Consider the following 27,004-nt stretch of genomic DNA (forward strand, 5'->3'; position numbering starts at 1 on the left):
GCATCTATTTGATATTTAGTTATGCTTCCGGTATTTGCTGCCATTATAAAGACCTGACACCTTCTTTAGCTTCAACAGAACAATTTAACTAGCACTAATTATTAAATATATTCAGCAATTTTGCTTTTCATTAATGATGCACGATGCCTCATCTCAGTTGACTAACTAACGTGATCAGACTTGCTACAAAATAAAGTCCATACATCTGTTTAGTTGAATTCAAAAATGTACTAATATAAATTTTTGTCATGTCCTATATGCTCATATTAAGATTTAGAAGATGAATATCCATATTTGGAATGTTAATATCACCTATGTTTTCAGTTAAAAGTTATAGCAGGCTATATAAATAAAATTAGTATGTAATAAAAATGTTCACAAATATGAAAATGGCAAATTTAATGAATACTCAGGTTTTTTAAAATTCAGATTAATATGAGGGTAGAAATGATTAGGTTACATTGTTTGTGTTTCTCAGGCAAAGTTCAAGTTGTAGTTGAGGCAGTTGAGCCCTTGATCCTGGGGGGTGCTGTACCCTCACAGTGTGTCCATCAGGGGAGAGTTACTCATTCCCCTCTCTCCTTTCCTTCCCCCTTTCCTACCGTCTCCCTTCCCCACTCGACTAAACAGAGTGGCCACAAAGTTCATGTGCAATTAAATTGCACACTATTTAAAATTGCACATGAACTTTCTGGCCACCTTGTACTTGTGTTATTCTCTCATATGAGCATGTAGTAGTTTTTCTATTAGATTTGTATTGAGTACATTGGATACTTGCATTTCCATTCTTATGATACTTTACTAAGAACAATGTGTTTCAACTTCATCTAGGGAAATACAAAAGATGTGAAGTCACCATCTTTTTTTATAGCTGAATAGTATTCATGGTATACACATACCACCGTTTATTAATCTAATCACTGGTTGACGGGTTCCACGTCTTCATTCATGGATCGGTGGGAACTTCAGTTGCTTTATGTCTTGGCAATTGTGAATTGAGTTGCAATAAACATTCTAATGCAAATGTCCTTGTGATAAGAATGTTCCGTTTGTAATAAAAGTTTTTCTTTTAAAGATGATTTTACTTTACACTCAGATTCCTATGGCATTAAGGACTTAATTTTGTTTGACTTTTATTGTTTTTTCAAAATTTGTATTAAGTGCAATTTGTTTTAAATTAAGATTCAGAACAGATGGTGCCTGTGGCTCAGTGGGTAGGGCACCAGCCCCATGTACTGAGCGTGGTGGGTTCAAACCAGCCCTGGCCAAACTGCAACAAAAAAATAGCCAGGCATTGTGGCAGGCGCCTGTAGTCCCAGCTACTCCGGAGGCTGAGGCAAGAGAATGGCCTAAGCCCAGAAATTGCCATGAACTATGTCACACCACGGCACTCTACTGAGGGCAATAAAGTAAGACTCTGTCTCTATTAAAAAAAAAAAAAAAGATTTACATCAGTGTACATCTCAAACAAATGCATTATTTATTTTGTATATATCCACAATACCCATTATAATATTTATAGATGTAATGTTCATGGGTAACTCTGTGAGTAAAGGGTTCCCATCTAGGATGTTTTCAATGGTCTGTGGCAAATAAAGAAAATGAGAACAATGTTTCCTAATTTTCATATAAAGAAAAAAGGATATATTTGATACTTGTTCTTCATAGTGAAAGCATGATTTTTAAAAACCATTGTCCATTTTTCATGCCTTTTACTTTATGAAGTAATAGTGATAGTGTATTATATGATAATAAAAGTAGATTGGAAGTTATTATTACTTAGAAAAATGAAATATTAGAATAACTACAATCAATCTAACAAACCAATCTCTCAAATATAGTTTTTTTTTTTTGAAATTTCACTTATTTGTGAAAAGTTAAAAGTTGCTATGGTGGATTTTGTTATTCCTATTTCAGAAATGACACACAGCATTTAAAAGATTTATTCATGGTCAGTTTAGTACTGAACAGTGGAGTCAGGAGGAATGTCTGTCTCCTTGTAGGCCAGCTCTTCACATTTCAAATCTTGTTCATTAACATGTTATTAGAATGCATGGCTAGGTTACTATATTATGCAGGTGAATTAATAGTACATGGTTGTTCTTCAAAATGATGTGACTTGTTGGTTATTTTATTATTCTTTCAATTCAAGATAGGATTGTGTTCTAATCTAAAAGTTTATTCACAGTCCATTCATTTGTAACATCTTCCTGGATGATTAATTTTAGAAAAATCCTCAAGACTGACACCCCAAAGCATACTTAATTCATAACAAACAGAAGAGCACCAAGGAGGGTCCATTGTGCTTTGTTTACATTCCCATGGGAAAATGTGCTGACTTCTTCCAAGCCAGATATTAGATACCCTTACTGTATCCCTAGATGTAGAAACAGAATATCCACTGACCTGATGGTTCATGGCTATAATGCTAGCACTTCAGAAGGCTGCAGTAGGTGGATTGCTTGACCTCAGGAGTTCAAGGCCAGCCTGAGCAAGAGCAAGGCACCCGTCTCTACTAAAAATAGAGAAACTGCCAGGCACCTGTAGTCCCAGCTACTTGGGAGGCTGAGGCAAGAGGATCACTTGAGCCCAAGAGTTTGAGGTTGCTATGAGCTTATGACACCATGGCACTATACCCAGGGTGAAAGAGTGAGACTCTGTCTCAAAAACGAAAAAAAGAAAGAAAGAAAAGAAAAGAAAAAGATCATCAACAACCTTCCTTCTTGCTGTTTGCACCCACATGTGAGTGAGGCCAGCTTATGGGAGGAGAAAAGAAATGAGAACTGATCTTACTTGGAAAATGAGAAGCAAAAATTTCAAGAGCCAATGCCTAGGAACCGAACTGTAGTGAGGGCTGTGGCAGCCCAGTGGTGATTTAAGTTACTCTTGTAGGATACATGGAGCTAAGTTGGAGGAGCTGAGACTATGAGAGTTGACTGTCAGAAGGAAAGGAGCTGGAACAAAAGTCTGTGGGAGAGGCAATGACCTTCATGCCCCTTCTTTCTACCTCCAGTCTCCTTTTGGATTTTCACAATAATCCTGTTCTCATCCATCTGGGGTAGAAGTCAGGGAAGATCTGTGTGTTGTTGGTAGGATGAAGTTTTCACCATCATCTCTCTCTTACCAATATTGTCCAGATTCCCAAAGTTAGTGATTATGGGAAAAGCAAATGTTGGATGACCGGTCTGGGTTATCTTTCATTATATTACTAAGTAATGGTTGAAAATCAGCAAGTTAAAGATTGGCTGCAAAAGGCCTCTGTAGGGGCCACACAAATACTTCCCTTTTGTTCTCTGAAGGTTCACTGGACATCAGCTGATGAAAGGCAGATTAATAGAAAAGGCATACACCATTTATTTCAATGCACATACCATGGGGACTCACAGGAGGGTGATTACCTGATAACCCAAGGGGTCCAGATTCTAATATGCCCCACTTCGTAAAAGAGAGAAGATGGAGGAAATATGGCAATTTGGGGGATGATTTTGAAAGGAATTCAATTGGCTCAGCGAATAGACAGTACTTTAGGACAAATACTGGGTCAACAGAATAGTCCAGGTGTGTTGACTGACTTCAGAGTCTGTTCCTGAAATATGAGTTAAATTGATAAAAACGTAGGGAGGGGACCAGAGGTAACGTCTTCTTAGCAGGTCCAGACTTCAGGAGGGTAAGGGAATATCAAAGTAAAACTTCTTGCAGCATCTACTGATCTCTCCATCAGCCTTTAATTTAAAAATAATCAGCATATGAGGGTGACATATTTGGGGATATTCATTTCTGAGCCTCACCACTTCATATGATAGATTTAACAGCATTTTATATTAAAACAAGATATACATTGGATAGCCCAAGTCCTGCTAATAACGAATGTGTCAGAAGGGCAAATCTTCCAGCACCTTTCAGCCACAATTCAGGATTCTATGTTTCTGCTAACAAGGTTGACAGCTTACTAGAACTGCCTGAAACAGTAGTTTTTACTTTTCTGAATGATTGGCACATCCATTAGATTTCAATATCATTTCTTTACATTTAATTTCTGTACTTATCTTTGAAATTTCAATTGGTGGCCCAAGCACTCAGCACCTCCTTCGCCTGTAGGCTAAGCATTTAACCATTTCCTCCTACTGCAATAGTGCTGTGAAAAAGTTGTCCTCAAATAGCTCAAAAAGAGTAGTGCACTGGCCCCATATGCCAGAGGAGATGGTGGGTTCAAACACAGCCCCGGCCAAAAAAAAAAAAGTTGTCCTCAAATCATTTCTCTTGAAGATATGAACTGCTCACCTTTCATATAATTTTAATGTTTGATACACACATGATGACTGTTTTGACCTAGTTTTACTTTTCTATTTTAATGAACCAGCTACAAATTAGTTACATTTTTTTTTCTCTTCTTTTCTCGCGATGCTGCTGACTCAATAGAGAGACACCCAATTACAAACGCTATTGATGGAAAGAACACTTGGTGGCAGAGTCCCAGCATTAAGAATGGGATCGAATATCATTATGTGACAATTACACTGGACTTACAGCAGGTACAGTAATTTTCCACTTTTGAAATGAGATCTTGCATTTGCTGTTTGTTTCGTCAGTAGTTCCTGGGTGAAACAATACTCCTTCTCGTCACCCTCCATTACTTTCTTGGTCCAATGAACAAAGGGTCCTATTTGTCTGGCATATTGTCATTTAAAACTACTTGGCATTTGCTTTTCAAGCACAACTAAAATGGATGTAGGTGAAGGACTTAGGAATGTATTAGGAGCTGACTCTTTTAATGAGTTGGAGTCAATGAAAATACGGATCAACAAAATTTTATAGACAGACAATATACTAGTGTCATATTTGACTTTTAAAATAATACAGTGCTCCCACTCTGCTGATACTGTGTGCACTGAAAGGTTCTTGGATAACAAGGTGCTTGAGTAAATTGCCTCTTGTTACTGAGAGTTGAGCAAGCTTTGACAATTGATGTCAAATTAAACTTGGGCCACTAAATGAGGTAACAAGCCTTGTAGTTATCTAAAATTGATGTTGGAAGTTGTTAGAGATTGTGTGGCACAGGCCTGAGTCCCTTCTGTGCTTAATTTCTTTCTTTCTTCTGGGCACAGTGTTCAGCTCAGGAGGAAGTTATTAATCAAGAGGCATCATCACCCAAATTACTTAGGTTTGCAAATAGGATGAAATTCAGACACATGTTGCTATATTTTGCTATTATCCCAAAGACAAAGGCTGACTTAATTGGCTAAAGCCTGAGACTGGAGGCATATCAGCCTTTTGTTCTCTGGAGTTAGCATAGTACAGACCCTTAGTCACTTCTCTCTGGCCAGTGTGTAGATAGACCAGCAAAGGAGTGTGGGGTTAGTGCCAGGGTGATGGACAAGGTCTTTGATGATGGATACTGTTCACTGTAGAGGTCATGGTTTTCACGGGCTGCTATAGTGTTAGGATTGGTGACAGGCTTTACTTTAAGGCACATCATTGCCATCAAGAGGACAACCTCCTTTCCCCAGATGCTAGGTCCATTTTGGTGAGGGCTGCATGCCTTCAAGAACCACATAGCTGGCTGGGGAGCAGGCAAGCTGGTGAGTCTCACTGCAGACCTACTTCTGTCCTCCTGGGACCTGTGACATCAGGCACTCACTGCTGCAGCTTAAATTGCTAACTGGCATGGATTCCCTTACACCCACACCAAGGTACAGCAATTCTCAGTCAACAGAATTTTCTAAGAAGTCTCAGAACATGATCATGGAATGGCAGGACAAACTGCTATGCAAATAAATCATACTTTAGGTCAATTAATCCTGTGCATGAATTTTCTGGGCATGTTGGCCTTAAAATGAACTTGATTCTCCTCCTGATAAAAACAACTTGGTTTTTTATCAGTCCCTGGATTTCTTTCCCTTCATATGATCATGGAAAGTTTCCCAATCAAGGGTAAGTCTGCTGTCCATTGACTCAGGTCATCTGGGGTAGGGAATCAACAAATCATGATGGTTTATTTGTCTGGTTTATTCTCCACTTATTCTTTTATATTGCACATACAGTCAGGGAGTCAATTATTAATTTAATTTACACAAATCATTTATACAACTCTCTGAGCTCAACCACAGTATTATTTACCTGTTACCAAATATAGCAGCATTTTTTCCTTCTAATATACAACTGGATGGCACTCTTGCAAGTTTTTACTACATCATTTCTATCTAACCTGCCTGTTGTTAATCCAGCAAGTCAAAGAGTTCCCCTCCAAGCCCATTTTTCAATCAGTCTCCCACTTATCCATTTCCATACAGTATCTTAAAGAATTAAGTGGGTATGTTTTCTTATCTTTCTCTTCCTCTTACTTAGTTTAATATTTGTAAGATAAGTGAATACTTGAAGACATCTTTTATAGTTCAATGATCATGACAGGTGACAAAATTCTGTTTATAGGCCAGGTTCACTTGACTCCAAAGGCTGGAACTCACACGGAGCACTGGTACAGTGGATATGGACTCCAGTGGTCCCATATTCCTGGATAACAGCTGCCTATGTCCATGTTTACTTCAGCCTTTTCCTATTTCCTGCAAATCAACCTACCAAGTCTTTAAGAGAAGTGGAATACAAATAATCTATAAAGTGAAATAAATCCTTGTTTCTACCTGACTGAAGATTTTAATTCAGTCAGTTATTTAATGAGATAACAAGTTAAGCAGGTTTTGCAATCAGGTTTTGTGCTGGACATCCTCAGAAAGGGAATCATACTTCTCCTTCGACCTTAGGCTTTGGAAGAGCAAACTGTGGGGCCTGTTTACAATACTTTATCAGCCATGGAAGTTATCCCGTCATGCATTGGCAGCAGAGAAAATGTGGATATCTTTACTATGCCACCTCTCCCAATAATCCTATAAGCCAGTCGGTCTTATTATTTCTTTTGAGTAGTCATACAACACTGAGACTTAGAAAAGTTTAGGGATTTGGCTTCTTTGCAAAGCTTATTATGGGCAGGGCTGGAATTTGAGCCTTACTCCAGACCCCAAACTACACCAGTCCTTCTTAAACTAGGATCTGAAGACTAAAGCCTAGGGATCTCATCTGTTATATAATTTCCAGGGTACCAGACGTAGTTTCAGTTTAAAAAATCCCACACTATGTTCTCTTGGCTTCTGTAGGAGAATGTAGCCCACATCTCTTTAGCATAAAATGGGAGACTAGTTCTCTCACTTTCTAGCATGCTCTAGTATGCCTCTAAAATGGTATAACTTTTGTCTTTTCCGTCTACAGCATGGAGGATTAATAGGTTATTCAGCATAATATTTCAGAATATGGTCTAGTATCCAAAAGGACAGTAATGTTATAATAAATAGGTAAATATCACTCAAATATTTGTCATTGATTCAGAAAAGGTTATACCATTATAGTTCTTCTTATTTTGAGATGTCTGACTTTCAACAAGTGCCAGTGTTTTTGTTGATATGTACTTGGTGAAACACTTTTATAACTTACTACCTTAAATACTTACTCAGTGAAACACTTTTTGTAACTTAGACCCTTAAATATAACAGCAACCATTGGATTTTGTTGATTGAATCACTACAGATTACAGTGGGAAATTTCTTTTATGTCTTAAAATTCAAGATACATGCTAGAAACAATATTTATTTAGAAGAAAGTAGCTACTTTATAAGTAGGTTATTTTTAGATGTTCATTTCTAAGGGATTATTGACTTTTCTGAATTCTCTTTATACCCAGCCTATCTTGAGCAAACCATTTAATCATGCTGTGCCTCCACTTCTAAGTTACCAGAATAAAGATTATAATATCTTGACAAGAACTTTGAAATAATGATAATAGCAATCTAGCAACTAAATTCTATCCGTTAATTATGGCTACTATAAGAACCTCCAGTCAGCATGAACTGGAAGAGAAGTTTGACTGTTACGGTGATATGTATGTAAATGGCCAATATAATAGCAAACAAAAATAAACAGAATTTACAAAACAGTAACAGGGACTCAAAGGTTAATAAGATAGCTGAAATATTCTATTTAATCCCTTCCTACCAGATTCCACAAGAATATGTCATCTTGGGCAGCATCTGTGGCTCAAAGGAGTAGGGTGCTGGCCCCATATGCCAGAGGTGGTTTCAAACCCAGCCCCAGCCAAGAACTGAAAAAAAAAAAAAATGTCATCTTGTCTGCTGTCACTCTTTTCCCTTTCTCAGGCCTATACATTGATTTGTTTAGGGAGAAAGCTGAGTTGCAGGTGGAGTAAAACAAAGGAGCAGCTTTTCAGGAGGCTCTTATAACCTGTATCAAGATCATATGTAGAAGTCTCTTTATTATTAATAAATAATTTGCTTTTCCTGGTCTATCCTTCAAAACTAAAAAGGGAAAAGATTGTCTTATAGCTACAGAGATCACCTTCCATATGTTCTTGACCTAAATATTTTATTCACTGACCTTATAGAGACATGTTTACTGAGACAGGTTAGTAGTTTTCAGTGAGAGTTATATTTTAGAAGGAAGCTAATTGGCATTTCTATGCATATTTACTATATTCTTAGAATCTATGTGAGTTACATAAAAATTTTTTTTCTAAGGGTGTGATGGCTCACTCCTATAATCCTAGCACTCTGAGGGGCCTAGGCAAGTGGACTGCCTGAGCTCTTTAGTTGGAGACTAGCCTAAGCAAGTGTGAGATCCCATCTCTAAAAGTAGCTGGTGGGCACCTGTAGCCCCGGCTACTTGGGAGGCTGATATGAGGGGATCACTTGAGCCTAAGAGTTGTTATATTGCTGTGAGTAGGCCAAGAAAGTGAGGCTCTGTCTCCAGAAAAAAAACAAAAAAAAAACCCCATTTTTTCCTAAAAGCCTAGAACTGTTAATGTACTACTTAACTCTTATGCAATAATAAAGCATAAAAAAACACTGAAGTACTTGATATATTCAAACTGTTTAATTGCTTAATCATATTAAAGGTGATCAAATTTTTAGTCTTGTAGGAAAGTCATCATTCTTTTCTATCACATTCTCATTTTTTCACACTCCTCATACTGATTCCTATTAAGAGGATCTGTTGTTCAAGGAGGAATTTTAAAAATTCACAAATATGTGAAAATTAAACAACAGGCTCCTGAATGACCAGGGGTTCAAATAAGAAATTATACTGAAAATGTTAAGAACTTGAGACAAATGAAAATGAACACACAATGTGTGGAATGAAGCAAAAGCAATTCTAAGAGGGAAGTTTATGGCAATAAACACCTATATCGAAAAAGAAGAAAGGTTTCAGATAACCTAATATTACACCTCCAGAACCAGAAACAGCAACCACAAATTAGGCCTAAAGTTAGTAGAAGGGAGGAAATAATAAAAATTATGGCAGAAATGCTTGAAATAGAGATTAGCAAAACAATAGAAAAGATCAGTGAAACTAAGACTGTTTTTTTAAAAAAAAGCAAATGAACCAATCTTTAGCTAAACTTACTAAGAAAAAAAGAAGATTCAAATACAGTATTAGAAGTGAAAGACAAGATACAACTAATACAACAAAAATATGAAAGATCATATAAGAGTATGTTAATAATTATGTCAACAAATTGTATAGAGAAGAAATGGATAAATTCTTAGACATATGTAATCTATTAAGACTGAATCATAAATAAGCAGAAAATTTCAATAGAGCAAGGAGATTGAACCAGTGAAAAAGGTCTCCCATCGGTAAATTTTCACAGGAATGGAAAAGCAAGTATCCAGTGTACTCAATACTAATATGAAACTGATATATAAACAATCACACGCCCACTCAAAAGAAAAATACTACTGTATTCTAGCTGGGGGAGGAGAGAGGAGAGAAATGGGAAGAGGAAAGGTGATGGGCCAGTTCTTACCTAATGTGAAGGTATTCGGCACACCCCTGGGAGAAGCACTCAACTATGACTTGAACTTGAACTTAGAAATGAAAACAATGCAGCCTAAACATCTGTACCCTCTTATCAATCTGGAATTTTTTAAAAAGGTGTCCCATCAAAGAAACTCCCAGGCTGGGCATTAGCTCAATACTTAGGGAAGCTGAGGGAAAATGATTTCTTAAGTCCAGGAGTTACAGACCAGCCTGGGGTACATAGTGAGACTCTGTCTTTAAGAGAGAAAGAGAAAGAAATTAGCCAGATATGATGGTGCATGCCTGTAGTGTCAGCTACTTAGGAGGCTGAAGCAGAAGGATTGCCTGACCCCAGAAGTTGGAGGGTGTAGGAAGCTGATTGCTCCACTGCACTCTAGCATAAGTGACAGTGTAACACTGTGTGATTCTGTCTCAAATAAATAAATAAATAAATAAAAGGAGAAGAAGAGAATAGAAAAGAAAAGGAAATCCTAGAACTTGATGGTTTTACTGCTGAATTATACCAAAACATTTAAGGAAGAAATAATACAAGTCCTTCTCAAACTCTTTCAAATCACAGAAGAGGAAATACAACCTCATTTTCTGAGGCCAGTTCTACCCTGATACCAAAGCCCTACAAAGACACTTTAAGAAAGTAAAATCACACAGCAATGTCTTTGATGAGCACAGATGCAAAATTCCTCCATAATATACTAGCAAATAAATTCAACAATACTTTAAAAGAACAAGTGTATAAGACTATTTTAAGAGGAATTAATGCCAGGGATACAATGGTTCAATTTATGTAAATCTATAAATGTGATATATTACTTTAAGAGAAAGAAGGATGAAACCCATATTGTCATCTCAGTAGATGCAGAAAAAGCATTTGAAAAAATTCAAATTCCTTTCACAATAAAAACTGTCAACAAATTAGGCATGGAAGGAATTATTATTATGTACCTGAACAAAATATAGTCCATCTAAAACAAATCCATGGCTAATATCATATGCTCAATGGTGGACAAAACTAAGAGCATTCCCTTTATAGTCAGGAATAAGATAAGAATGCCCACTTATGCCACTTCTATTTAAAATAGCACTGGAAATCTTAGCTACAGCAATTAGGCAAGAAAAGGAAATAAACCCATCAAAATTTGAAAGGAAAAAAGAAAATTATTTCTGTTTGCAGATGATATGAATTCTTATATAGAAAAAAAATCCTAAAGATTCCACACACATATATACCAAAAACCCCCAAATAAAAAACCTGTTCGAAGAATAAAAAACTTCAGTAAAGTTGTAGGATGCAAAATCAACAAAATTAGCAAAATTTCTATATACTAATAAGCAATTATCTGAAAAAAAAAAAGAACAATAAAACAATTCCATTCACAGTAACTAAAAAAGTGCTTAGGAATAAATTTAAGGAGATAAAAGATCTATACCCTGAAAACTATAAAACGCTGATGAAAGAAACTGAAGAAAACAAACAATAGAAAGATGTCCTCTGTTCATGGATTGAAAGAATTAATATTATTAAAATGTTCATATAGCCATCCAAAGTGGTCTATAGATGCAAGGTAATCCCAATGACATTTTCCACAAATATAAAAACAAATTCTAAAATTTTTATAGAACCACAAAAGGCACGGACTACCTAAAGCAATCTTGAACAAAAAGACCAATACTGGAGGCATCACATTACCTGACTTCAAAATAGACTACAAAGCTATAATAGTCCAAACAGCATGGTATTGACATAAAAACAGACACAGGGACCAAAAGAACTATATAGACAGCCTAGAAATAAGTCCAAGTTTTTATTAGAGTCAATCAATTTTTTGACAAAGATGCCAAGAGAACAATGGGAAAAAAAACACTGTTTTCAAAAAAGGGAGTTGAGAAAACTGGATATCCACATGCAGAAGGATGAAAATATACCCTTATCTCAACCATATACAAAAATCTATTCAAATTCAAAATGAATTAAATCCTAAAACTATAAAGCTGCTAAAAAAAAAAAAAGAACCCCCAAAACATAGGGGGAAGCTCCATGACATTGGTCTGGGCAATAATTATTTTGGATATAATCCCAAAAGTACAGACAACAAATTTGAAAATAGACAAATAAGATTACATCATGCTGAAGGACATCTATACAACCAAGGAAATAATCAACATGGCTGTTTTTAAAATCACTTAATTTTTTTCTTGGTATCATTTGAGTCACCACTAAATTGGTGAATACAAAACTAACTACAGTGGAGAGTATAGTGTAAATGATCAAAATGTCCTGTCTGGATGCACCTTGTTTAGTAAAACAGAATATAATCCAAACACACTTCTTTTCCGGCATTATTATTATTATTTTTAAGATAATTGATTCATTATTGCAAGTAGGATCTGTGGTTAGTTAGGAAATACTGTATGTTCCCCTCGAGTGATCAACTTATAGAGATTTTACTATATGGTCTCCCTTTAAATGAATTCTGGTGACTTTCTAATCATTAATGGAGGTGACAGTCACCTTCAGTGTCATTAGTCTTGGTAGGTTTTCACTTATCTCCACATCTGCTTCCAATGTAGCAGTTACAGCAATCTTATTCATACAAAATCAGATCGCATCACTTTTTCCACTAAAATTCTCCAGTGGTTTCCATCACATTCAGTGGGAAAAGCACAATCCCACAAATCCTCAAGGACCTTTCCCTCACTCTCTTTCATCTACTGATCTTCTCTCCTCATTTGCCTTACTAGTTACTTTTTTGTGTCTTGATCTCTCACATCTGGTACTCTCCTGCCTCAGGGCCTTTGCACTCGCCATTTCTTATGCCTGGATTTATTTTCCACAATTTACATTTAGTGCATTTCCTTACCTCCTTTGGGTTTTTATTCAATTGTCACCTTCTCCACAGGGACTTCCCTGATAACTCTATTTAAATATAATCATTTCTCCCTCTTCATTTCCTAAATCACTTCCTTACTTTATTTTTCTTCATAAAACATATCATCATTTAATTTACTGCATATATTTTACTATATATGTTAAATGTTATTTATCTTCTCTTTCCAAATGCAGTTTTCCTGAGGGTGGACATATTTGATGTTTTCCTAATTGCCATATTTTAAACACTTAGAATAATGCCCAGCATGTAAGACATACTCAATACATTATGATTGAATAAATGAATAATTTAAAACAATAACCATAATTTGAGAATCTTTTCTTATGTGTGTTTTTTTAATTGTGTTTCAATGGAGAAATACATCATCTGTTTATAAAAGATACAAGGAGCACCAATAGTATAAAACAAAGCAAACTCCAGTCATGAGACATTACACACATCATGTGAAATCAACTGTCTGATCTCCAGGTTATGAAAACTAGAATTGAAAAACTCACTACACATAAAAAGTCCAAGTTTCCAACTTGGCAAAACTGTAGTACAGTTACATGAAATGTTTAGTAATCTGAATTGTTTTCCCCAAAGCATAAATGAAAGGAAAAGACTAAATCTGTGCCTGGTAACTTTATTTGTTTTGCTTTTTTTTTTATTGAGATAAAGTCTCACTTTGTTGCCCTCTGTATAATGTCATGGCATCATAGTTCACAGCAAACTCCAACTCTTGGGCTCAAGTGATTCTCTTGCCTCAGCCTCCCTAGTAGCTGGGACTACAGGGGCCCTACACAGTGCCTGGCTATTTTTCTTTTTCGTTTAGCAGACCCTGGACAGGGTTGAACCCCCCAGGCCAGGTTGGAACCCACCAGCCCCGGTATGTGGCTGGCACCCTAACCACTGAGCTACGGGTGCCCAGCCAGTGCCTGGTGATTTTAATCTAACTCTGAAGCTACACAAAACACACAGCCACCTTGTCCAGGTCACCTGTTGGTATGACCATCTTACAGATGGTGGAAGGAAGGGCAGGGCAACTGTGCAGGGCATGATGTGGGAATGAGAAAGATTGTATACCAGACATCAGAAAATCATGGTGAAAAAAAACCCTCAATTAATTCACAGCCTAAATGGGGAAATACCACTCACCAAATTCAGGGAATTAATTTAGAAGGATAGGGGAAGAGTATAAGTAATTGCAGTTTACCATGAAAAAGGTACATGTGATAGAACGGAGCACAGCGGAGGATTCAAAAACAAGCTTGTCAGAAAAATCTGTTAGGTTTGCTTTGTCCAGATCAAGAAAGAGTAACTAAGGTTTACTGACATCTGGTACCCCTCATGCTTTGTAAAGACAGATGTTTTGCTGCTTAATTATGAGAAATTATTTTCTTTAAAGGAAGTTCCCAATCTTCTGATAAAATAAAAAAGGAGTAGAGATCTGATTAGATGTCAAGTGCTTATTGGAAATAATTTTTAAATTGCTTTTATATGTAAAATTTACTGACAACCTTTGGTAAATCATTTAAAATTAAAAATCAATTTTAAAATTATGGAGAAAATGCCTTTTTGCCCACATGTTGAAATTTGAAAATTAATTTCACTACAGATCGTAGTTCTGTGGAGTGTACAGAATTCCTCTTATTCAGAGATCAAGTGGCCAAGACAGATAACATGTTTCACTGGCATTCCTTTTAGTCACCCTAAAGTTTCAGCCGTGGAACCAAAATTTAAGTGTTCTGTGCCATGCAGTCACAGGGTCATTGGTTTTACAACATGGCTTAAAAAAATACTGGCATTTTGCTTCATAGGACATAAGTCCTGCCTTGTGCCTACCACCAAAAATTAATCTGGGAATCTTCTTGAATGCGTGGAGTAAAGGATTAAGTGATCTCAGAATGAAATATGCTGTACATTTTTTTTTAATTTATGCAATTTCCTTTAAGTCTAAGGTTGAATAACCTCGTCTTAGTCTGTTTAGGCTGTTCTAACAATATCCCTAGGCTGGGTGGCTTATAAACAGCAGAAATGTACTTTTCACAGTTCTGGGGGGTAAAAGTTCAAGACTAAGATACTGGCAGATTTGGTGTCTGTCTGGGCCTCTTCCTGGATCATAGATGGCCGTCTTCTTACTGTAGCCTCATGTGACAGATGGGACAAATAAGCTCATTGGGGTCACTTTTATAGGGGCACTAATTCTATTCATGAGGGCTCTGTCCTGGTGACCTAATAACTTCCTCAAAGCCTCACCTCCTAATATCATTACACTGGGGCTTAGGATTTCAACCTATGAATTTTAGGGAGGTGCAAATAGTCTATAGAAAGCATAGGGTGGATTTTCTCACTAGCCCTTTAAGTATGTATAAAATCCAGTCACATTTGTCACTCTGTGTGTGACTTTACCACATTCATAGTTTTCTTTGGTAAAGAAGTTTTAATTATTTTAACTCTTGTAACAGAGAAGGCTGGGACTATAAAGTTTTGTTTCTGTTTTGTTTGCTTGATATTTTATGGTTTTCTAGTGGGAAAAAACATAAGTGTAAGAAAGGAAAGAAAAAAGTGCCATATCATGATGTTGTTTAAATAAGCTCATAAACACAGGATATGTATTTGGATTTAAAATGCGGATAGACTTCCTGATCCTGGTAACATCATGAAAATGTAAACATTTTGTAAATGCAAATCCTATTTCAAATAGAGTCAAGATGTCTGCCCTGGGAAATGCTTCTTGAAGACGTGGAATAAATTAGAGGATCGTTTCTTTACAAACAAGAACAATCGTATGTAGAGAAGCGATCTGTTAAAAATCTGTGGGCAAAGACCTGTTAACATGTTTAAATCATAGTAATTCTGTTATGGAAAATTTTAACAGGACTTTCTAAAATAGACTGAATGTGGGCAATTTTCACAGCTGCCTGATGGCTTCCACACAAAACAACCGCATTTCATCCTTCTGAAGGAATAGTATGCATTCTTTATTACAGTTTTAGAGTTTAAGTTTTTACTTATTATATATTATTATACTTAAATATATATATATCTTATGCTTGTTATAAATATATTATATATATATATCTAATACATATAATTATATATTATATATGTAGGCACTTATACATGCATATACAGTAGAACCTCTGTAAGTTGATGACCCAAGAGACTGTAACAAATTGGTCAACATAGGGAGGAGGTCAACACAAGGAACGAGGCCCACGGTACTGATACATATAGTGCCAGACATGTCTGAGCTATGCAAATTAGGTCAGCTCAAGGAGGTGGTCAAAGTAGGGAGGCAGCCAACTATGGAGGTTCTACTGTATATGAGTTTCCCTAGAAATTGACTTCATATGTAAATATTGGGATAGCATGTGTTTTTTAATTCATAGGTAAGACATGTTTTCAGTGTGACTCTGAGTCTCTAAAATACAAAAATGGCAAGAAAGATTAGGATTCAACTAAGGAGAAAGGAGGAGGCATAATTGTACCCAGGTTGCATTCTTATTATCATTTATTTTAAAATATTTTCTAATTTTTCTTTGTGGTATATGGGTTATTTAAAAGTGAAGTGCTTAATTTTCTAAACTAGTGAATATTTTTCTAATCTTTTTATTTCTTTTCTTTCTTTCTTTTTTTTTTTTTACACGCGGTCTTGCTCTGTCCTCTAGGTAACATGCATAGCATGAGCCTAGCTCACAGCCACCTTAAACTCCCAGGCTGAAGTGGTCCTCCTGCCTTAACCTCTTAGTAGCTGGCACATCAGGCATCTGCCACAATGCCTGGCTAATTTTTCTATGTTTAGTAGAGATGGAGGTCTCTCTCTCCATGTTTAGCCAAACTCCTGAGGTCACAATTTTTTTTTTCTTTTTTTTAGTAGAGACAGGGTCTCTCTCTTGTCTGGGCTGATCTTAAACTCTTGGGCTCAAGCAATTCTCTGGCCTCAGTCTACTGAGTGCTACTATTACAGGCACAGTCATGAGCCACTGCACCTGGCCTCTTTTTTTTTTTTTTTTGTCACATAAGTCTACTGTGGTCTGTATATTTTCAGTTTTAGAGATTAAATTCTTTGAGATTCCTTTTCATCCAAAACGTGATTAGTGACATTTGCAGTTGAGAAGAATGTGGCTTCTGTAGTTAGTGGTTGCAGTATTACTAATGTGTCAGTGAGTTATGTGTGTTTTTATTTATATAGAGACAGGCTGTTCTATTAGAGGCATGATTTTGGATTAGAACATAATTAACCCTTTTTAATGCTATTGCTAGAGTTTACTTTTGTAGCTTCGCTAACTTCTTTTTTGTTAGTGTAACTCAGTGGTTCTCAACCTTCCTAATGGTGTGACCCTTTAATATAGTACCTCACATTGTAGTGACTTCCAATCATAAAATTATTTTCATTGCTAACAACAAAAATAATTTTATGATTGAGGATCACCAAAACATGAGGAACTGTAATAAAGGGTCACAGTATTAGGAAGGTTGAGAGCCACTGGTGTGGCTTTTTTTCAGTTAGTCCTTGCGTGACATAGCTTTTAAAATTCTTTTTGGTGTCCTACTATTTAAAGTGTATTTCTGTGAGCAGTATATATTTGAATTGTTTATTTAACCAGTTGAAAATCATTTCCTTTAAATTACATATTTAATTTATTTATTGTTACTACTGATATTTGAGTTGAAATTACTATATTCTTATATGTTTTCTATTTGTCTTATCTTTTACTAGTTTTTTTCACGACTTTCTTTCTTTTGGAATACTAAATTTCCCCTATTTAATTATTTAGCTTGTGTTCTTTGTAAAGTCTTTTATTACTTTTATTAGTTATCTTAATATTACTGCATGCATTTTTCATTTATTAGAACTTTATAACAGTTCACCTCAGTCCCATCCCCCCATCAGGTTTTATCCTATATTCTCATGTGCTTGATTCTACATATAAATTAAACTTCATAGGAAGTCACTGTTGCCATAATAAAAAGTCAGTATTCATTGATTTTTGTTATTATTATTGACAGAGTCTCATTATTTTGCCCTTGGTATGCCGTGGTGTCACAGTTCACAGAAACCTCTAACTCGGGCTTAAGCAATTCTCTGGCCTCAGCCTCCCAAGTAGCTGGGACTACAAGTGCCCACTAAAATGCCTGGCTATTTTGTTGTTGTTGCAGTTGTCATTGTTGTTTAGCTGGCCCAGGCCGTGTTTGAACCTGCCAGCCTTGATGTATGTGGCTGGCACCATATGCACTATGCTACAAGCACCAAGCCATTCATTGAGTTTTAAACACACATTTAACTTTATTTTATGCCTTCTGTTTACTCTTTTGTTAGTAAACTTCCATCTGAGATCATTTCCCTTTATTCTCTTCTGCTTATTTTCTTTTCCAATGATTACTTGTTTGGTGACAATCTGCTCAAATAATTTTTTTCCTAGAAGTATTTAGTTTTCTTTTTTTTGATGTTTATTTTCCAGTGAGTATAGAATTCTTGGTTGGAAGTTATCTTTTTTCAGTACTTTAAAGATGTCATACCATTCCTACCTGGCTTTTATCATTTCTGTTGTGAAGTCAGGGCAAAGTCTTACTGTGTGTCCTTAAAATTAAGACCTTTTTTTGTTTGAAGGTTTTGGAATGATTTCATTTGTATAATTACTGCATGAAATTCAAAAAGTTCTAGAGTTTGTGGATTGATGTCTTTCAATGGTTTTGGAAAATTCCTAGCTAGTTAGTATTTTCTCAACTATTGTTACATTCCATTCTTCCTTTCCACTATTCTTGGAACTTCAATTATACATATGTTAAACCATTCACCATATTCATTATTTACTAATGCTTATTTTCCTCTTTTTCCCCCATATATTAAGGCTTCCTCAGTCTGTATATTCTCTGGCAACCTGTTTTTTAGTACACTAATTCTTTTCTTCTTCTGGATCCAATCTTCTTTGAAAGACATTTATTGGATTCTTAATTTTAATAATTCTCTTTTCAGTCCTAGAATATTCTTTTGATAATTAAAAAAAAATATATTCCAAATAACTCTCCATTTAGTCACCTGGAATATATTAATAACAGTTATTTTAAATTATATGTCTGATAAATATAATGCTTGAAACACCTGTGAGTCTATTTCTGTTGTCTTTTTCTTCATCTTTGGTTGGCTCATTTATGACAACGTTGGTAGGTTTTGATTAAATAGTGCACATTGTGCACCAAAGTTTGTAAAACTTCTGGATAATGTTAATTTTTCTAAAAATAATTTTTGTTGTTTTTGTTGTTTTGTGACAAATTACAGTAGATAGCCAAGCATGGTAGCAGTCACCTGTCCTCCTAGTAACTCGAGAGGCTGAGGTAAGAATATGTTGCTGTGAGCTAGCATGCCAGGCATTGTATGCAGGGCGACGAGTGAGACAGTATCTCAAAAATAAATAAATAAATAAATAAATAAATAAATAAAAAGAGAGAGAGAGAAAGAGAGTACAAATAAAGTATCAACAGCATTTTCATCACTCCCTAAGGCAGTGATTCTCAACATGTCACGACCCCTTTGTAGCAATGAAAATACATCCTGCATGTCAGATATTTACCTGTCAGATATTCATAACAGTAGCAAAATTACAGTTATGAAGTAGCAACAAAAATAATTTTATGGGTGGGGGTCACCACAACAGGAGGAACTGATTTAAGGGTTGCGGCATTGGGAGGCATTAGGAAGGTTGAGAACCACTGCCCTAAAGTATATTCATGTTTTGTTTTGTTCATGGGACTTTCACTATTCTAAATTATTCAATTTTCCATGTCCTTCCTCTCACCCTAGTTCTTTCCCCTGGTGAGAATATAAAATCCTGGAAAGCAACTATTGCTGTTTCCTTCATGGCCAGGCCTTCTGGCTTAAAACAGTGTCCACTAAGTAGCAGTTGCTCAATAAATATTCCTCGTATGTATTATAGTTAAATTGTTCTCCTTATGCATTCAGGGCAGATACCACAGGGGCAGAGTGCTTCCTACTAGGGATAACACCTACTTTGTTTAGGCTGGAACCCAGTGGGCAGTAGCAGAGGTAGCTTGAAATGATGTCAGGGAGCAATCAGGTCCCCTACAGGGAGTTCAGTCATGATGGGAGAAGTTTAGTTTTAATTCTGAGTATAATGAAAAATCTATAATACTATTTGAGCAAGATGTAATATGATTTCCTTATTTTGACAGAAATATTACTTTGCTAAATGGAGAATGATCATAGTAAGATGGGTGAAAACTAAGTGACCTTTAGGAAATCATTATAATATTTTGGCAAAGAAATGCTGGTGACTTGATGTGGGGTGATAGCAGCAGGAAGGAAAAGATTTGGTCTTTTGGGACTTATTTGGAGGTTGACATAACCAGATTTGATGGTGGAGTAAATGTGGAGAGTTTGGCAAAAATGTTGACTCCTAGGACGTTGGCCTGAAGTCATTTATTTTACGGAGCTCGTATAGACTGAAGGAAGAGCAGGTTAGAGATGCTGGGTGGTAGCTAAGCGCTCTATTTCAGCATGTTATGTCTGAAATGAATGTTATTCAAGTGTAAATTTTAAAGACACAGTTGGATTTATGTGTCTGGAGTTTTGAGGAGAAAGACTAGAATCGGTGATGTGAATTGGGGTATCACTAACAAAGAGATTATATTTAGCAATAAGGCTTTATTTAAGATAATCTAGAAAGATAGTATGAAATTAAAAGAAGGGCTTAAAATTGGTTCTTAGCTACTCAAACTTAGAGATGATAAGATAAAGTACAACAAGAAAAAAGGAATAATCAATTGTGGTCACACAGCTGCTGAGAGGATCACATTCAGCCAACCAGGTATTAGAAATATCAAAAGACAGGGAACAAAGCACCTCAATTTCAATGGCTAACTTATTTTTAATTATAAAATCTGTATGAGAAGGTAAATGGCTCAAACAGTGAGATTTAATTTGGAAACTCCCAACACAGTAACACTTACTAGTATTCAGTTAATTTTTTTAAGCACACAAATGTTGACTGTGTAATTTTTTAATTAGGTAACAGCCAATAAAATTGAATGAAAAAAATAGAGGTAGTGAGTGATAGCATCTTTTACTTACTAGCAAGTTGTATCCACATACTAAAAATAATATATTCCTTTGTCAAAATACCTTACTTTTGTTTGTTTTAAACAATATTTTAATGTGCCTTTTCAGGCGAATTTGCTGTAGGAAGGTCATGGTAGATTAACCCCAAATTAGGTGAAACAGTGAACACAACTAAAACAAAAATCAGTCTTACATGCTCAGTTTGGTGGCTCACAGTGTAATCCAAGCACTATGTGAGGGAAAGGCAGGAGGATCCCAAAACAAACATGTATGTATGTTTTATCATACATGTAAAGATGGTTAGAGTCTACTATTTCATGCATGCTAATTCTGTGGAAAAAATAACTTACATCTCTATGGGTTACTAGAGTTAAAGACCAGACCCTGTCTCTACTAAAAAAAGAAAACAAAATCAGCCAGGTGTGGTGGTAGGTGTCTGTAGTCCCAGCTACTTGGGAGGCTGAGGCACGAGGATTGCTTATGCCCAGGAGTTTGAGGTTTGGGGGAGCTAGGCTAATGCCGTGGCTCTAGCCTGGGCAACAGAATGGACTGTACCCTCTCCTTAAAAAAAAATAGTCTTATAATGTATACAACCAAGGAGATCAGTACAAAAAAAAACAAATCCATAATTAGTTGCCTTATGGCATTGTATCATTATGATTGCACTAATATATAGTAAGTTGAGTTCAGACAAAGATGGATAATCTTCGGATTACAGAGTCAATAGTCAATTCAACTGGCCACCTTACTCGTACTTACTATTCCCATACTAAAACCTTGCAGTATGGGGCTGGAATACATGATTTTCCCAGTAATAAAATTTAAATTGAATTTCATATTTTGCTTTATCACCATCTTCACTGCCATTGTCTTTAATGAATTTACATCAGATGATAAGCTTCCCCATCCTTCAATGGGGAGAATAATTTATTTACTTAATGATCCTGGAAATAATGGAATGTTTATAAAATGAAGTATAAAAAGTAAGAAACTAAATAATAAAGGGAAAACGTATTTTTCCACTGATTTTAGACTGTACTTAAGAAAATTAAACCAGTGACAAAATATATTTATTTAATTTATAAATGGGTTTATAAATTAATTATAAATTTTATTATAGTACATATCTCTTAGATGCTGCAGAATATTTTCTAAATAGATAATACCCTGATGGCATAATTTGTAATACCTTGATATTACCATAATAGGTAATACCCTGATCCCATGACTGACATACTTCCACCAGCCATGTAGATTTCAAGTGGCCCTGCTATGATTTTAAATATGCATCCATATAGATATGGGCAGGTGCTGAGTCATGGAGGAGAAGGTATGGAGAAATTAGTTATTCTGTCCGGCTATGTGGTGAGAAAGAGCAGTGGTCCCCAACATTTTGGGCATCAACTGGTATCATGGAAGACAATTTTTTCCAAAGACTGGGGAGGGGGTGGTTTTGATGTGAGTCTTCAAGCAACTGATGTATTATAATTTCTGTGCAGTCAAACCTCTCTGCTAATGATAATCTGCATTTGCAGCTACTCTCCCCAAACTACGTCACCACCTTAGCTCAATCTCAGATCATCAGGCACTAGACTTGCCTAAGGTGTGCACAACCTAGATCCTTACACACACAGTTTACAGCAGAGTTTTTGTCTCCTGTACCAGATACCACCCTGATCTGCCAGCACATAGCAGGCAGTGACGTGAGTGATGGGTAAGGCTGTAAATATAGATGAAGCTGCTCTCCTGCCACTTACCTCCTGCTGTGCAGCTGGTTCCTAACAGGCCACAAGCTAGTACCAGTCCATGGTTCAGGGCTTGGGGCTGCAGACAAAGAATACCCCATATGGTACTATATCATCTTTTGAGAGACCCCCTTGTGTATCTTTTAATAGAACATCATAGAGCTTCTGAATTCATCAGTGAAAGAGTTCCCACTTCTTATATATTTTGATATGTCAAAAAAATTCTTTTTCTAGAAACTGTTATTTTTATCCACATCATTGTACAAATCGACGATCAATAGTAATATTTTTCACTTTCTTTAAGAAGAAATCTGGGGTTAGGGCAGGAGGTGGAGGGATAAATAGACAGAGCCCAAGGATTTTTAGGGCAGTGAAAATCCTTTAAACGCTAGTATAATGATGGATGCATGCCATTATAGTATACATTTTTCCAGACACAATGCAAGAGTGAGCCCTACTGTAAACTGCGGGTGATTACCATGTGTCAATGTCGTTATATCCATTGTAACAAATAGACCGTTCTGGTAGGGGATGTCGATAATGAGGGAGGTTGTGCAAGAATGAGGGCAGTGAGTAGGTAGGAAATTTCTGTACCATCCTCTCAATTTTACTATGAACCCCCAACTATTAAAACAAACAAAATCCTAACAACAACAAAGGAAATTTTACGTTCCTAAGTCTTTGTTAAAGATTATCCTTTTCTTCTCAACTCATAGAATATTTAACACTTTAGACCACATTTAAATTTATGGTCAGTGTCTTCTAAATTGTGGTAAAATATATAAAACAGAATTTATCATCTTAACCATATTTCAGTATACAGTTCGCTGGCATTAAGTACATTTACACTGTTGTGTTCTCATTATCACCATTCAACTCCAGAACTCTTGCATCTTCTAAAACTTGAAACACTGTACCCATAAAATAATAACTCCCAGTTTCACCCTATCCCCACTTAGGGGACTGTAGCTTTGTAATCCTGGAAGCAGCCCAGGGACAGGGTACTGCCTGGCTTCCAAGTCCTCCAATACTGCCCTGGGCCTGGGACCAGAAAGTGTGGGGCCCTTCTCAGGCAGGCTGCTCTGGCAGAAAACTGAGGGAAGTGCAATTCTCTCAAGCTGCGCACATCCCAACAGGGCAGAAAGCCTGGCTTCCCTCCCCCTCCTCAGGCTGGGAGAAACTGCAGCTATGTCGAGCCCATACTCAGCCCAAGGATGGGGCTGATTTTGACAAAGCAATATTTTTACTTAAAATAAAATCAGTCTTAAAATGGCGCCATGGACCTGCAACTGAAAAGCTGGGATCCTTCCTTCCCAGGCTGGCAGCTGGGTGAGAAACCGGTACATGCCATCTGCTCACATCTCGGTGTCAATGAGCCCACTGCAAGGTACATGCCATCTGCTCACATCTCAGTGTCAATGAGCCCAGGGGTGCATGAAAGTGCCTGGGCCCCTCTATTCCCTCCTCGGAGCTATACAAAGGCTTCAGGGGTGCCAGAGTTCCTCAGTATGTAGGTTCTCAGGATGGTGCTTGGCTCAAGTTGTGCTAGGCTCAGATGCCTGTGGGATTATGCTTGGGTTTCCTTTCAGGAGAACTGTTTCTGGTCTCCAATTGGCTCTCTGTGTTAGGCCCAAGACCTAGGTGGGTCAGAGGGGTCTCGTGTAAACCAAATTGTAATCGTGTCCTGGTGAGTTGATCCTTGGGCCCTTCTCTCATTCTGTTCCCCTTATGCAGGAGCTTTTCCTGGCTGTTAGCCAAACCTGGACTAGGCAAGTGGTCTTGAACCATCTCCTTAGCCACTCTGGGGACTCCCACTGCTTCCCTGGTGAATCCTAGCATTTTCTCCCAAGGGCTCTGTTCAAAATATGGACTCTGCTTACTGTTCGGATTCCTTTTCAGTGGGGCAGGCACACATTCCCTGTGTCTAGTCAGCTATCTTGATTTTATCTCTGTAGTTTTCTTTCTAAGTTTTTTAGGGACCGCCATACTTTTTCCCAGAGTGGCTGTACACTGTGCATTCCACACCCTTGTCAGCACTTATGACTATCTTTTAATAGTTACCTTCCCGGTGGGCATGAGGTGGTAATGATTCATACTTTTGACCATAGTTCTCTAATACTTCTTGACAAAATTTTAGCACATTCTGAGAGACACATAACTTTTGAACTGTATGTTATTGGGAAGAATAGCAGTGAAGTGTCTATGTAAAATTTAAGAATCTTGAAACAAGACAAATACAACATTGTGTTAAAGGAAATTAAATCCTGGACAATCTTGTTCAGTTTGCTGACATAAATCATCAGTGAAAGGCCTGTGATAACTCAGGAAGATTCATTAATAAGCTAACTATTTTATTATTTGTACACTTTATGGGTTTTATAATATAAATGTGAGTACTCATATCTGGAATTATAACAGAGGCATTTCTGTCTCTAGGACTATTACACTTTTTAAAAGTCTGCTTTGTCCTAGATGCTGTGTAAAATGTTTATATGAATCATCTTACAGAGGATTTTTAATCTTATAAAAAGATGCTATTACAGATGAGAACTTTTCGTATCAGACAAATTAACTTGCTCAAAATGTCACAATTGTAAAGAGAAGAATGAGAGTCAAATCTGGTTCTCTGATGTCAAGGTGTGCCCTAAATATTCTAACAGACTCCAACCTTAGAATGCGTAAGAGCGTCAGGGCTTTTTTGCTATATAAGACTACTTACTAGCCTATAATCATGATAATCTCACTAAAAACAAGACTAACATAATTTTGTATTAACTAATATGTGTATATGTGGAGATATAACTTGAAATATGAAGTTAGCCATTCAAATATATGTGTTCCTGATCTTAAAATATTTTGGTGAGAATCATTGTGTTATTAAATTCTATTTATGGGCCAACTGAAGTATTTTTCTTAAGGAATCCTGCAGAAATTGTGAGTGTTTGATACAATTCTTTGGGGAATTTCAGCAGCAATACACTAAATACGGGGCTGGAAGATTTGAGGATTATCATTGATCCATTTGGTCAAAATCACTGTTAGAAGTTTAAATCCTTCTTTCTTCATTTTTTGTGTGATCCATTGATTTTCCTAAGGAAGAGCAATTAACTTTTCTCCAGTAACCACAAGGAAAGCCTGACTGAATGGTCACATATCAATACGGAATTTAAAGTTCTTATTACTTGTAGGCATTAAATAGAATTCAGCCCCATAAATTTTACAAAAGAAGCATTTCCAAAGACATAGAAAATGAGGATAATTGTGAAATATGAGAAATTAGTGACTTTTTATACCATCATCAAATGTAGAAGATAAAGATTATGACACTAAAACAATTTGCTAGCAAAAACTGGCCTGTCATAAACTTGTTTAATTTAGATGTCATATATCTGGGTTTTAAAGTTACATGGCACAATCAAATATTCCTAACATCATATTAAGAACTTTGGAAAAACAGTATTTTTTACTTGAAACAAAATCAGTCATGGGTGATTAAATTAAAAGCAAGTGGAAATTGTATGCTCCTATATGGAGAAATATATGAATTCTTGGCAATCTTTTCCTGTATTACTTTTTCTAGCATCTATGTAGATACTGGTGACTGGAATATAATAGCTGTCCATTTGTTAAGTGTTAAATAAATGTACTGCGTTGCTGAATCTTCTCATCTCTGAGCTTTCCGCCCCTCTGTGTTACCATGCCATTACTTCTAATTATAGTCTCTCCATCCTCTATAATGATATTACCAAGTTATTCACTGGTCAGAAATACCATCAGTTGCTAATCCAATCCTTCAGACTTAACCACAATTTTTTTGTGATCTAAATATTTTAAACATTTGATAAAGTTACAATGTGTTATTTCCCCAGAAGTCTCCCACTTTGAAGTTTCCAAAAGGATTCAGTTTCAACAAAAGCACTTGTATATTGCTCTGTTGATTACATGACATGCAAACTCTGTTTGGGGAATACACGGAAAGTAGATGATATTCTAAATTATAACAAAATAAAAATCTATTTTTTTCATAGCGTTCTCCAAATTTGCTATCTTGTCAGTTTCCGAGAGAAATTCTGTCGCTTCTCTGTCTAGGGACTATAATCAGGCTAGCTAGATTTAATTCTCTTGATTTTTATTAAAACTTCTAATTCCAGATTTATTAGTGAATTACATGCCTGGACACAAACACATTTTATCCAACATGTTTTTTTCTTCAATCTTTAAAATCGTTACATTTTATTATTTCCAGTATGGTTTAAAATTAATGCTTTTAAATTTTGTTTTTGAAACGTTTGCTTTTACCATTGGTAAAATTATATTGATAATTTTCCTACATATATCCTGAGATTTTTTTATCTTGATTTCATAGCAAGCATAACTATATTCACAGATTATTTTCATAGACCAGCTTTTTAAAATGGATTCTGATA

General features: G+C 36.2%; 1 protein-coding gene across 2 annotated transcripts in view; it reads left to right on the forward strand.

Annotated features, from left to right (window-relative positions):
* LAMA2 (laminin subunit alpha 2) overlaps window positions 1-27,004 on the forward strand; it is a 614,120-nt gene that overhangs the window by 154,035 nt on the left and 433,081 nt on the right. For both annotated transcript variants that reach the window (XM_003781659.1, XM_003781660.1), the window contains exon 3: window positions 4,420-4,532. In XM_003781659.1, the coding sequence (XP_003781707.1) occupies window positions 4,420-4,532 (113 nt within the window). The remainder of the gene's footprint in view (window positions 1-4,419; window positions 4,533-27,004) is intronic.

This window comes from Otolemur garnettii, unplaced genomic scaffold (assembly GCF_000181295.1).
Source record: "Otolemur garnettii isolate 467f Iridium unplaced genomic scaffold, OtoGar3 scaffold00002, whole genome shotgun sequence".
Classification (NCBI taxonomy): domain Eukaryota; kingdom Metazoa; phylum Chordata; class Mammalia; order Primates; family Galagidae; genus Otolemur; species Otolemur garnettii.